The following is a 15238-nucleotide window of genomic DNA, read 5'->3' on the forward strand; positions in this document are numbered from 1 at the left end:
TTTCAGCTGTGTATAGAGGTGTTGCCACACATTATGATCCTGCCTGTGTTAATAATGAGTCTGCTGAAAACAGTTTCTTGAAGGACAGGAAGTATGAGCCTGAAATAGACCAAGTGATCAGTATGAAAATTGCAAGATTTCTGCTTTTCTTTTCAATACAGATTGTGATATGAATAAAAAATTGCCTACATTTTTTTTTGCATACAGTATACAGTACAGACCAAAAGTTTGGACACACCTTCTCATTTAAAGATTTTTCTGTATTTTCATGACTATGAAAATTGTACATTCACACTGAAGGCATCAAAACTATGAATTAACACATGTGGAATTATATACTTAACAAAAAAGTGTGAAACAACTGAAATTATGTTTTATATTCTAGGTTCTTCAAAGTAGCCATCAAAGCAAAAGGTGGCTACTTTGAAGAACCTAGAAAATAAGACATAATTTCAGTTGTTTCACACTTTTTTGTTAAGTATATAATTCCACATGTGTTAATTCATAGTTTTGATGCCTTCAGTGTGAATGTACAATTTTCATAGTCATGAAAATTGAAGACACAAAAGAGAATAGTAAAACCAAAAACACTCAGTTTGAAAAAATGTTGCAGTAATCCGCAAGTGCTAGTAAAAGATGTAAAAAACAGGGTATTTGGTTGATACGTTTTTTGCAAAAAATGTATACTAAGCTGCTCTACCAATCTTCACGGTATACCCTTATCAGAGCAGTCCTAACTAATGTATGCAATCCCTATCTGATGTATTTAAAAACCTGATCATCTGTATATAACCTGTGTGAACAGGGTTCAGAGAGGAAAAATCCATGTGTGCATACAGGGTAGAACAGCTTTTGTGCAGATAGCCCAAGAGGAGTGGTGGAACTCCCCAGTCTTGTAGACACAAGAGAACAATTATGGAAACAGGAACACATGGGCTACTTGCACAGTGAACAAGTCTGTATGATCATGTTCACACACCACCAAGAAACCTGAAGACACAAAAGAGAATAGTAAAACCAAAAACACTCAGTTTGAAAAAATGTTGCAGTAATCCGCAAGTGCTAGTAAAAGATGTAAAAAACAGGGTATTTGGTTGATACGTTTTTTGCAAAAAATGTATACTAAGCTGCTCTACCAATCTTCACGGTATACCCTTATCAGAGCAGTCCTAACTAATGTATGCAATCCCTATCTGATGTATTTAAAAACCTGATCATCTGTATATAACCTGTGTGAACAGGGTTCAGAGAGGAAAAATCCATGTGTGCATACAGGGTAGAACAGCTTTTGTGCAGATAACCCAAGAGGCGTGGTGGAACTCCCCAGTGTTGTAGACACAAGAGAACAATTATGGAAACAGGAACACATGGGCTACTTGCACAGTGAACAAGTCTGTATGATCATGTTCACACACCACCAAGAAACCTGAAGACACAAAAGAGAATAGTAAAACCAAAAACACTCAGTTTGAAAAAATGTTGCAGTAATCAGACTTGTTCACTGTGCAAGTAGCCCATGTGTTCCTGTTTCCATAGTCATGAAAATGCAGAAAAATCTTTAAATGAGAAGATGTGTACAAACTTTTGGTCTGTACTGTATATATTTAGCCCAATCCTTGATTTAAACAATCGGTAATTTTCTGAGGATACAATCTCCTTAAATTAGGCTTCTGCTTCACTAGTTAACACAGTTTTAGAAATTACTAAAGCAGAACATTATGGTGCTGATGGCAGTTTGGGGGTAAAAACACAGATGATATCATGTGCCCGACACATATAGAAGTAATAATAATAATAATAATAATAATAGAAGTTAGCTTTTATACTCATACTGTTCAGCATTAACCTGCTTTCTGCTACTGAAATATGCAAGAAATGGGAATCAACAGCTTTTGTAATTGCAGGTTCTGAGACATTTTATCCATTACCTCCTAATTTTCCTCCTCCTTTCCCAGACACAGACATGGAACACCTCATGGCATGAGAACACAAGCTTCTTACAGGCTCAGTGCTGTATTCAGCACCCCCAGCCAGACTTTTGGCTATAATATAATTATTAGAAGCGGTGCTAATCAAGACTTGTTTTAGCCGGCTTCTAAAATGTGTCTGCTTTTAAAAATGTAAATTTTGCAGCTGTGACTCAAATGAAAGAGAATATTAATGTGTGTGTTGTGTTGGGTGGAGATATCTGATGGGCTGGCGAAGCTTCTCCACATTATCATGGCGTATGTATGACAAGTTATATTGCTTGATTTCAATCATTTCATAACCATTACATACCATGATATATAAATGTAAAGGTAATATTTGTAAATTTGTGTTATGTTATTCAGTACTGTTAATCAGTGGGGGTTCTGGGTCCTGAAAATCTCATCATTGGCTCAAAAGTATGTTGACAGGTTTAATAGAAAGTCTATTGGCTGGTACACCAATTTTTTTGCGCTCGAGCATAAGCTATTGGTGATTTGGGTTATTGTGGGTCCAATTCCTAAACAGTACTAAAAAAGGGATAAAATTCTTTAAAAGTTTGGTTATCATTTAAACTTTAGTTCAGATAATACACTGTCTTATTTAACCCCTTCGCGACATGCGCCGTACTAGTACTGCGCTGCCGGCACTGCATTAGTGCCAGCAGCAGTACTAGTACGGCGCACCGATCACCGCGGTCTCGCGCTGAGCGCCGCGGTGATCGGGTGCGGGTGTCAGCTGTATACGACAGCTGACACCCCGCAGCAATGCCCACGATCGGCGCTATCGCCGATCGCGGGCATTTAACCCCTCTGATGCCGCTGTCAGTAGTGACAGCGGCATAGAGGGGGATCGCGCAGGGACGGGGGCTCCCTGCGCTCTCCCACCGGAGCAACGCAATAAGATCGCGTTGCTCCAGTGACCTGGAAGGAGTCCCCGGATCCAAGATAGCCGCCGGACTCCTTCCGGGTCATGAAGTGACCTGGCTAGCCGGCGCCTGCTGAGAGCAGGCGCTGGAGAGCCACCTAAGCTGCCTGTCAGATCGTTGATCTGACAGTGTGCTATGCACAGTGTCAGATCAACGATCTGATCTAGTACAGAGATGTCCCACCCTGGGACAATGTTAGAAAGTAAAAAAAAAAAAAATAGAATGTGTAAAAAAAAATTAAAAAAAATCCCCAAATAAAAAAAAAAAAAACATTTCCCAATAAATCCATTTATTTATGTAAAAAAACAAAAAAAACAATAAATGTACACATATTTGGTATCGCCGCGTCCGTAACGACCCGCTCTATAAAACTATCCCACTAGTTAACCCCTTCAGTGAACACCGCAAAAAAAAAAAAAAAAAACAAGGCAAAAAACAACGCAAAAAGTGGAATAACACGCGATCAAAACGACAGATATAAATAACCATGGCACCGCTGAAAACGTCATCTTGTCCCGCAAAAAAAAAGCCGCCATACAGCATCATCAGCAGAAAAATAAAAAAGTTATAGCTCTCAGAATAATGCGATGCAAAAACAATTATTTTTTTATATAAAATAGTTTTTATTGTGTAAAAGCGCCAAAACATAAAAAAAATTACATAAATGAGGTATCGCTGTAATCGTACTGACCCGAAGAATAAAACTGCTTTATCCATTTTACCACACGTGGAACGGTATAAACGCCCCCCCTAAAAGAAATTCAGGAATTGCTGGTTTTTGTTCATTCCGCCTCCCAAAAATCGGAATAAAAAGCGATCAAAAAATGTAATCTGCCCGAAAATGTTACCAATAAAAACGTCAACTCGTCCCGCAGAAAACAAGACCTCATATGACTCTGTGGGCCAAAATATGGATAAATTATAGCTCTCAAAATGTGGTGATGCAAAAACTATTTTTTGCAATAAAAAGCGTCTTTTAGTGTGTGACAGCTGCCAATCATAAAAATCCGCCAAAAAAACGCTATAAAAGTAAATCAAACCCCCCTTCATCACCCCCTTAGTTAGGGAAAAATAATAAAATGTAAAAAAATGTATTTATTTCCATTTTCCCATTAGTGCTAGTGTTAGGGCTAGGGTTAGGGCTAGGGTTAGGGCTAGGGCTAGGGTTAGGGCTAGGGTTAGGGCTAGGGTTAGGGCTAGGGTTAGGGCTAGGGCTAGGGTTAGGGTTAGGGCTAGGGTTAGGGTTGGGGTTAGGGTTTCAGTTATAATTGGGGGTTTCCACTGTTTAGGCACATCAGGGGCTCTCCAAACGCGACATGGCGTCCGATCTCAATTCCAGCCAATTCTGCTTTGAAAAAGTAAAACAGGGCTCCTTCCCTTCCGAGTTCTCCTGTGTGCCCAAACAGTGGTTCCCCCCAACATATGGGGTATCAGCGTTCTCAGGACAAGTTGGACAACAACTTTTGGGGTCCAATTTGTCCTGTTACCCTTGGGAAAATAAAAACATAGGAGATAAAATATCATTTTCGTGGAAAAAAAAATATTTTTTATTTTCACGGCTCTGCGTTATAAACTGCAGTGAAACACTTGTTGGTTCAAAGCTCTCACAACACATCTAGATAAGTTCCTTTGGGGGTCTAGTTTCCAATATGGGGTCACTTGTGGGGGGTTTCTACTGTTTAGGTACATCAGGGGCTCTGCAAATGCAACATGACGCCTGCAGACCAATCCATCTAAGTCTGCATTTCAAATGGCGCTCCTTCCCTTTCGAGCTCTGCCGTGCACCCAAACAGTGGTTCCCCCCAACATATGGGGTATCAGCGTTCTCAGGACAAGTTGGACAACAACTTTTGGGGTCCAATTTGTCCTCTTACCCTTGGGAAAATAAAAACATAGGGGATAAAATATCATTTTCGTGGAAAAAAAAATATTTTTTATTTTCACGGCTCTGCGTTATAAACTGTAGTGAAACACTTGTTGGTTCAAAGCTCTCACAACACATCTAGATAAGTTCCTTGGGGGGTCTAGTTTCCAATATGGGGTCACTTGTGGGGGGTTTCTACTGTTTAGGTACATCAGGGGCTCTGCAAATGCAACATGACGCCTGCAGACCAATCCATCTAAGTCTGCATTTCAAATGGCGCTCCTTCCCTTCCGAGCTCTGCCGTGCACCCAAACAGTGGTTCCCCCCAACATATGGGGTATCAGCGTTCTCAGGACAAGTTGGACAACAACTTTTGGGGTCCAATTTGTCCTGTTACCCTTGGGAAAATAAAAACATAGGGGATAAAATATCATTTTCGTGGAAAAAAAAATATTTTTTATTTTCACGGCTCTGCGTTATAAACTGTAGTGAAACACTTGTTGGTTCAAAGCTCTCACAACACATCTAGATAAGTTCCTTGGGGGGTCTAGTTTCCAATATGGGGTCACTTGTGGTGGGTTTCTACTGTTTAGGTACATCAGGGGCTCTGCAAATGCAACATGACACCTGCAGTCCATTCCATCTAAGTCTGCATTTCAAACGGTGCTCCTTCCCTTCCGAGCTCTGCCATGCACTCAAACGGTGGTTCCCCCCCACATGTGGGGTATCAGCGTACTCAGGACAAATTGGACAATAACATTTGTGGTCCAATTTCTCCTGTTACCCTTGGGAAAAAAAATTGCGGGCTAAAACATCATTTTGTGGAAAGAAAAAATGATTCTTTAATTTTCAAATGCTACATTCTAAACTTTAGTGAAACAATTGGGGGTTAAAAGTGCTCACCACACATCTAGATAAGTTCCTTAGGGGGTCTTCTTTCCAAAATGGGGTCACTTGTGGGGGGTTTCCACTGTTAAGGCACGTCAGGGGCTCTCCAAATGCGACATGGCGTCCGATCTCAATTCCAGCCAATTTTGCATTGAAAAGTCAAATGGCACTCCTTCCCTTCCGAGCTCTGCCATGCGCTCAAACAGTGGTTTATCCCCATATATGAAGTATCGACGTACTCAGGACAAATTGCACAACAACTTTTGGGGTCCAATTTATCCTTTTACCCTTGGGAAAATAAAAAATTTGGGGCAAAAAGATCATTTTTTGTGAAAATTAATAAAAAAAATTTTTTTACGGCTCTACATTATAAACTTCTGTGAAGCACTTGGAGGTTCAAAGTGCTCACCACACATCTAGATTAGTTCCTTAGGGGGTCTACTTTCCAAAATGGTGTCACTTGTGGGGGTTTCCACTGTTTAGGCACATCAGGGGCTCTCCAATCGTGACATGGGCTCCGATCTCAATTCCAGCAAATCTTGCATTGAAAAGTCAAATGGCGCTCCTTCCCTTCCGAGCTCTGCCATGTGCCCAAACAGTGGTTTACCCCCACATATGGGGTATCGGCGTACTCAGGACAAATTGTACAATGACTTTTGTGGTCCAATTTCTCCTGTTACCCTTGGTAAAATGAAACAAATTGGACCTGAAGTAAAAATTTTGTGAAAAAAAAGTTAAATGTTCAATTTTTTTAAACATTCAAAAAATTCCTGTGAAGCAACTGAAGGGTTAATAAACTTTTTGAATGTGGTTTTGAGTACCTTGAGGGGTGCAGTTTTTAGAATGGTGTCACTTTTGGGCATTTTCTGTCATATAGACCCCTCAAAGTCACTTCAAGTGTGAGGTGGTCCGTAAAAAAATGGTTTTGCAAATTTTGTTGCAAAAATGAGAAATCGCTGGTCAACTTTTAACCCTTATAACGTCCTAACAAAAAAAATTATGTTTCCAAAATTGTGCTGATGTAAAGCAGACATGTGGGAAATGTTGTTTATTAACTATATTATGTGATATAACTCTCTAATTTAAGGGCATAAAAACTAAGAGTTTGAAAATTGCTAAATTTTCATAATTTCCGACAAATTTTAGTTTTTTTCACAAATAAATGCAAGTCATATCGAAGAAGTTTTACCACTATCATGAAGTACAATATGTCACGAGAAAACAGTGTCAGAATCACCAGGATCCGTTGAAGCGTTTCAGAGTTATGACCTCATAAAGTGACAGTGGTCAGAATTGTAAAAATTCGCCCTGTCACTTAGGTGAAAACAGGCTTTGGGGTGAAGGGGTTATGGGGGAATCAATTCTAGAAAGAGATGCCTACATACTTGTGAGAAGACTGCAAAGTTGGGATCCAACTTTGTAGCACCGGAGTCCAAGGATTCAAATCACGCCAAAGACAACATCTGCAAGGATTTATCTTCTCTACATGTTTGTATGAGATTCCACCAACACTCCAAAAACATACAAATAGGAAATTTAGATTGTCAGCCCCGATAATGACAGTGATGATGATGTTTGTAAAGTGCTGTGGAAATTAATGGTGCTATAAGCACCAAATAAGCACGTAAAATTGTAGCATACGTAAGCATGTAGTACTAGACAGGAACAATGCCGTATCTTTTTAGAAAATGTCATAATTACTCCAAAGCATTATTAGGCACTGCTAACGCATCTTTATACTTTTTCAGATCAACTTGAGTTTGAAATGGAGGAAAAATGCAGAATTCTGGAAGCCAGGTACATAGAAAAAGAACACCTGAACCTCCAGTTAAAGAAGGATCTCTATCTCCGAGAGAATCGAGTTGCAGCCTTGAGATCTAAACTAAGGGAGAAAGAAAGACGTTTCCTGGAGGAGCTGAAGAAAAGAAGTCACAGAGTGACCATATTAAATACAGAACTGCATAAACAAACTGAAGCTGCAGCTTATTTGTCCTTCCAATTGCATGCCTCTAAGCAAAAGCCGCAAAGCTCACAAAACAGCTGTCAGATGACCTCACGACCGCTGGACATCGTAGGAGTCAAGCAACCATACCATGAAGGAAGAGCCAGGCGGAGAGTACATAAGAACCACAGTGTCTGGAGACCTGACTGTTCCTTGGGCGTAGATAAGTCAAGAGACTGTTTTCAGAGAGATCAAATGACCAACTATGATGATTTGGAAGCCATGCCAGATCCAGCTCTATTTTTATACCCCAAGAGGTATATGCAGCCGCCTCATCGACAGAGATCAGACACAAAACCTCACTGTGATAAAAGTGCTTCAGGCCCTGCTGGTAGCGGTCTGGCAGCGGGCGCTCAATGGTCGGAGAGACTGTCATCAGATAACGAGGATTCGCCACCTCCTATTCCTGTTGTCAAAACAAAACTTACAAAAAGTGAGAGAGGAAAGAGGAGGGCATTGGCCCGACAACGCTCACGAGATTCAGAATAAAGCAGTAGATTTTATTTGAAGGATATGTAGCCGTACCTAATAGGCCATAAAATGGCTGATGAAGAGGGAAAGCGGGTACTTCAGTAACATACATGTCCACTAACATTTTGGACTTAAAGGAACGGTCTCTTTTGTTATTGTCTTCCTGTGTTTGGCTGAAGTCCTCTCCCAATGCCTAATGACAGAGTATTCCCCGACGGGACAGCACATTTTCTCCAATGCCCTTCTTTTAACAAGTCTTGTGACCTTATTTTTGTTATAATTCTATTTTTATATCATTCATCTCAGTTCTGAAGGGATTCATTCATTATAACCTAAGCAACAATAACCATAATTTATATATCCTACAAATTCCTAACCTCATATAAGCAAAAGAAAAGACTATGCACTACTCTTGGAGGATGTTCTTGTTTTTCCCAATACAGTATTTGCGTACCTCCCATACAGTAGGTCTCTTTGCTGCTTGGCCTCTCTATCTACCATAGGAACAAATTGTTTTATTCACCCCTGGTACAGGATAATCGAAATATGTTTTGTTTGTTTGTTTGTTTGTTTGTTTGTTTGTTTGTTTGTTTTTTTCAATTTAAAGAAGTTTAAATTTCCACATTTTTATTAGAACGGATGTCAATGCAAAATCATATTACACGCTCAAGGAATTCAGGAATCAGGTGAATGGACTACAATATGATTTTTCTACAAGGAGAAAGACGCTCTATTTATTTTTACATTGTCTAAAACTGTATATTTAACCCTCCAGTTTGCACAACTGAACACGAATGAGCTGGTTTCTCAATATCTGATTTGCATCAATTAAATTTTTCTAGTTGATACCAAAGTAATAATTACATCACGACTAGCTGAAGAAGTATTTCCTATAGAGCTGATCGCCATGTAGACAGTATTATTAGGCTTAGAATTACGTGATGGTGTCATTGATGGCTAGACAGACACTTTAAATATTCATCATCTAATCTTTATGAAATACGTAGTTACTTTGCTAGCTCCATCCTTGCATTTCAGTCTTCATAAAATTTTCGTGCAGTGCTTGCTTTTTTACCTTACTCATGAAAATTTTAGAGGAAATGCCCAACATGCCCATGATAAGACAAGGCCTTTCTTTAACTAGTTTTTCTTTTTCTGAAAGTGATTTTCTCATTCATTGATTTATCCTCAGGCAATGTGGAGGCATTAAGTGATTACATTTAGAACTGCTTTGGGAATATGCGATTTTCTTTTAGAGCTCTGCAATTTGCATATATATATATAGATCAAAGACGGGCTGTGCATTTGAAATACTTGTCACTTTGGATTTTCTTCTGTTTATTCCTTTTGACAAGTTTTTAACAAAGAGTTGGTAGAACGTCCCTTTCCTCAAAATTGTATAATCAGGTGCAGAAATCATTGTTTACCTGTTAAGGACAACTAAAATTTACCTGTCCCCAGGGTACATATTTTCATTTCAAAAGGTAACCTCCTCTTGTGACAGGCATGACCATGCTCCTCACTGTTGGTTCCTGCTCTTTACAAGTCAACACTGGAAACTCATCATCGGGTATTGGACAGAGGAAAGGAATGGCAGGAGAAAAGAGGGACTGTCAGCGGGGATTGAGCCAACAATCTTATTTTGAGATATCATTCACACATAGGGATTAGTTTAGTACAATAACAGGTGGGCTATACATTATATATGGCTGTCCGGGCCAATGCCGCTAAGCCCACATCATTGTCCTTCATATATAACCACTACAGACATTGCACTGTGTTCTGCCATCTAATCATAAATCTGTAACCTTGCGTGGTAGACGCTTACAAGAATACACTTAAAGGGATTATCAAGGACATTTTTTTTACTATGGGCCTAAAAATGAACAGGTAAATAGTTGCTAACTGCGTCCCAGCTCTACCAAGCACCGACACAGAGCGGTCATTGACCGATCCTGCTGCCAATTCAACATCTCAATGTCAACAGAGCATTTCTTCCTCTTCCGGGCTGTTCTGTAGACAGGGCAGCAGTTAGGCAACAGGAAGCTGGCTGTCAATCAGCATGACATCAGCAGTCACGCCCCATCAACAGAGCAGTGCGGAAGAGAAGTTGCTGCTCTGTCGACGTGACATCAATGGAAAACTGAATGCCCGCAAGGAGAAGCTTGGGACTTCCTTGTGCTGGCAGAGATCTGTACCAGGCACAACAGGCAGGTAGGTAGCTGTTTTTATTTTTTTTTTCAGTTTTGGATTAACCCTTTAACATTTCACATTATAGTTCTCCTCTATGAGATCTATGATGCATTTGTCTTTGTACAGTCACATGAGCTTTCATATTTTATATTGTATGTTAATGATACAATGTACAGTACCTAATACAGTAATGGCTTAACTTGAAGCTCATGAGCACCAGTGCAAGATCTCCAACAGGGCCCCCAACAATCACGGGGCCTTCATAGTATTTTTCTTGTCATATATATCAAAAGGACATTTTTGGCCCCTATAAGTTCCAGAACCCAGTTGCAACTACAACCCCTACACACGCTATTGTTAGACCCTTATTAGCTAATCGTATTATTTCATAATCTTTATACATACTGTATATTATACATGGTTAGTTTCATGTACATTGTTACAAAGACTTTACAACATTTTTTTTAAATCTTATAATATGAGTATTTTAGTTATTACTCTAACAAAGCTCCAAATCGACTGCATAGCTATAGCACATTTGTGTATAAAATAGCAAGATGTACAACTTACACATAGGCTTTAAAGCGCATCTATCCTTTCAGGAAACTTTTTTTTTATAATTAATGTGTGTACATGGAGAATAGCATTATTTCTGGCCATTATATGACTTGTATCCTGTATTGTCCACCAGATTTCCCCTATGCAAGCTATATCTTTTGTTTTCAGTTGTCTCTGAGCTTGTGAGTGGGATCTAGCTGCTGTGATATCTTCCATACACAATACACAGAGACATCATTGAATCCTGCTCTTCTTTCTCTGTTTAAGTCATGTTGAGAATTAGTAGATGTATAGAGGACATCATACCACATCACTGAGTGGTGTAACTGTGAATCCAGCTATGGGATAAACTAAATCACTCAATAACTGTAGCATGATCTGCCTGTTTTCTCTGCTATATGGGCCTGTTTTCTCACACCGTTTCTCACTACTCCTCCCTTCTCCACCTCCATGGGTTATAGATGGAGTTAGCTGACACCTCACTGTGCTGGTAGACCATCATAATTTGACTTACACAGATTTAAGCTGTATTTTTAGAGTAAATGAGGAGTCCAGGAGGGGATGAAGTGGCTCATAAGTGGAGAAGCATATTTCTCTGATAAGGTATGTCACAACATTTTTGTATTCGCTCGTACAATTGGTGGGTGCTAAGCTTGTTGAAATGACAAGGACCATTGTGTCATTGTAGTCAAAGGGGACTGGCTCATTTAAATAGCTTAGTCAGCTCTACTATCTGTGACTGTTGATGCTGAGACAAAAAAGGGGCTAACCTAGGATTTGAAATGAGCTAGTAGGTCAACCTCATTGTGCGCAGCACCGATGGCACAGGAAACGCTGTGCTAGATTCAGCACAAGCTATAACTGAAGTTTCTGGGACCTGGACTGATACTGATATTTGAAGATTGGGACATAGTTGTTTATTGACGTATATAATAACTTAGATATTTTGCTATTTAAACACATTTCTAGCTATTTTTTTAATGGACGACCCCTTTGATTTCTGTTTGCTTGAAGCTACGCAGGGGGTAGCAGAAGGGCTTCCTGTATAGCGTTTCACTATTCCAATGAATGTATAAACTGTATTCAGAAAGCTTCCAAGCTCCCCCTAGTGGTCGCTCCAGGCAGTCTGAACTTTGTTATTTAACCTTATGTCTACGCAGGAAATTATGAGGCCAACTGTCATAAAGATATATTAAAAAATGAAATAGCAGAGAATGTTGGACCTCACCGACTTATCAAGGTTGTCTATTCCTCCGTTACTTTAGCCATCCTCGTATGTTAGCAGAAATCCTTATCTCTTATTGTAGATGTATAACTAAAATATAATCCTCAAAGAGCTGTGTTATAAACCATATCTATATTATTTATAAGCATGAAAAACTATATTTCTCCATAATGATTATCCAACCTTGGATGTTTGAGTTGTTGCAATAAATTTAGCACTCAAGCAAGCCAACATCAATGGGGGCATTGGCTTTAGACTAGTGTGTCTACAATCATTGGAATAACATGCATATAATGTATTAAGAGACATAGGCATCTTAATACATTTGTTGTATCCTTGCCTCTTGCCTATCTGTGTTTATGTCAGCTACCGGCATTTGTAAATCTGTGCAACCTCTACGCCGATTTCAGCCATAAATGAAAATAAAATTGTCATACTGTGATAGGCCATGCCCCTTCTTTAAGATACTCTAACTTTTTTGAAACATGGCAAGTGTAGTATAAAAGTAAAAAAAGCCATTCATTGTCAACTTTTTTTTTCTAAAACTAGAAGTCTGCTGTAGGTTGCTACATATATATATATATATATATATATATATATATATATATATATATATATATATGTATAAATTGTATTCTTTAACTAGCTAGTAAATTAAACTAGAAAGTACTTTATTGTGTATGCCCAAATAAATGCACATAAGCTACTTAAATGGAATCTGTCACCACATTTAAAGGGAGCCTGTCACCCCAAAAATCGAAGATGAGCTGTGGCTACCGGTATCAGGGGCTTATCTACAGCATTCTGGAATGCTGTAGATAAGCCCCCGATGTATCCTGAAAGATGAGAAAAAGAGGTTAGATTATACTCACCCAGGGGCGGTCCCACTGTGGTCCGGTCCGCCTCTCTGACCTTTCCCAGCGCCTGCGCACTGCAGTACTGCCCTCAACAGGGCAAAGTACGCCTGCACCGGAGCCGCAGCATGAAGACAAAAAGAGGACGTCATCGTAAGAAGATAGGAGGCCCCAGACCGGACCGCGACGCCCATCGGACCCGGACCACAGCGGGACCGCCCCTAGGTGAGTATAATCTAACCTCTTTTTCTCATCTTTCAGGATACATTGGGGGCTTATCTACAGCATTACAGAATGCTATAAATAAGCCCCTGATGCTGGTGGCCGCAGCTCATCTTCAATTTTTGGGGTGACAGGTTCCCTTTAACCCAGCAAAACTATTAATATTGGAATATAGACTATAGAATGCTGAAAACAGTCCTCCCTGTGTGTCCCATATCAGATGTGCTGTTGCTGAATAATCTTTTATCACTTTATATAAATGACCTCTTCCAGCCTCTGGGGAGGACGCTGCCTGGAAGATAACTCTGCCTCCAGAGATTATTTTACATGAAGCCTCCTGAAGCTGAGAGAGAAGCAAAAAATGTGTTTGCAAGAAAATAAATTTAATTTCTCCTGCTCTGTGTTAGTTACTTGTCTCACACTGGTAACTACTTCATGTAGAATAATCTCTGGAGGCAGAGTTCTCTTCCAGGCAGCGTCCTCCCCAGAGACTGGAAGAAGTCATTTATGTAAAGTGATAAAAGATGATTTCTCAGCAACAAGACATCTGATGTGAGACACACAAGTAGGACTGTTTTCAGCAGTCTTTAACCTGTGCCATATTAATAGTTTAGATAGGTCAAATGTGACAGATTCCTTTTAAAGAGAAACTGAACTTTCTTTTTAATTATCTAATAGTCTTTAGAATATTTTCTATTATCTTATTTTGCTTTTCGTTCTCACAAATTCCATTTTGAAAGTGCTGTTTTAACTGCCTTGCAATTAGAGTATCTCATTCGAACTGCTGGCCTAGCAAAGATCTTTACTCCAGCGTGAGCTTCTCGTCTCTGGTTCTCCAAATGCAGAACGTTTTCATAAATACAGAGAGTGTTTGTATCGGGGAGGGGAGCAGAGAGACTCACACATACCTGTAGTTCAAATCAGCTGCTCTAAGTGTATGAACAAGGCAGTTAAAACAGCCTTTTCAGCATGGAATTTGGGAGAAAATAAAGCAAAATAACGTAAAAGAGTATATTACAAAGACTCAGAACTTTTCAAAGACTGATCAATAATATTTTTTTTTAAAAAAGTTTAGTTACACTTTAAAAGGTAAAGCAAGAAATCATTTAGTATTTTTATGGAGGTATGCAAAATGGAAAATTAAAAAAATTAAGCTGTTAACAGGCAAGTAAAACATTTACATCTAGATCTGTCGTACACATTGCAACTATGGAAACTTCAAATACATTTTTTAATACCTGAGGCAAATGTAGATGAAATTTGCTGTTTAAATAAGGAGTCAGAAAAACAGCATAGTTGGTTCTTTAAAGTGAACCTGTCATGTAAAAGAACGTTATTAACCCATTACTTTAAAAAAATTACAGATTTTTAATGATTTTGGGTCCTAAAGAATCAGAAACATAATTTGCTAAATTTTTACAAGTACGGATTTTTCAGAAAAGGGCGTCCCAATATTGAATTAAAAATGACAATGACATGATTTCCTGTTTTGAAAGCGTTCATTTTACAAACACAACACAAAAAAATTGGACCTAATTATAAAAATTATAAAATCTTAGTTGCTAGAAGCCAAAAATTAGGCGTCCCCAAAAAAGGACATTGGTAAATGAAGGGTTAACCTGCGGATATGGGGTCAACCTGTGCTGCCCAGTGACCGCACTGAGAGCTGCGCTGCCAGGAAGAAATGAACCTTATTCTTACCAGCAGCCTCAGGCTTTCATTCATAGGGATGGGTCAGTACAGCGTCAGTCGCCTCTCAGTGCATAGTGAGCGGCAGCTGTAATTTCGCCCCCGACACTGACTGACAGCCGGCTCTAATGCGGAGTTTGTTGTCAGTCAGTGACGGGGCATGTTTTCAGCCGCCACTCACTATGGAATGTGCTGTAACTGAAGCCACACTAACCCACCCTTATGACTGAAAACCTGTGGCTGATGGGAGGAATAAAGTTAATTTCCTCCAAGCAGCCAGGTTTTGAGTGCGGGCACCAGGAAGCTTCAAAAGCTTTTAACATGCAGATTGACCCCATATCCTCAGGTTGATAGGGGTTTTTTTATGACCGGTTCC

The 15238-nt window shown here is 39.5% G+C and overlaps 1 protein-coding gene across 1 annotated transcript in view; it reads left to right on the forward strand.

Annotated features, from left to right (window-relative positions):
• The window catches only part of CCDC92B (coiled-coil domain containing 92B), a 121240-nt gene extending 108700 nt beyond the window's left edge, over positions 1 to 12540 (forward strand). Inside the window, exon 4 of the mRNA XM_069761276.1 lies at positions 7397 to 12540. Coding sequence (XP_069617377.1) covers positions 7397 to 8139 — 743 coding nt within the window. The 3' untranslated portion in view covers positions 8140 to 12540. The remainder of the gene's footprint in view (positions 1 to 7396) is intronic.
• The last annotated feature ends 2698 nt before the right edge of the window (positions 12541 to 15238 follow it).

The sequence above is a fragment of the Ranitomeya imitator genome, chromosome 3 (assembly GCF_032444005.1).
Source record: "Ranitomeya imitator isolate aRanImi1 chromosome 3, aRanImi1.pri, whole genome shotgun sequence".
Lineage (NCBI taxonomy): Eukaryota > Metazoa > Chordata > Amphibia > Anura > Dendrobatidae > Ranitomeya > Ranitomeya imitator.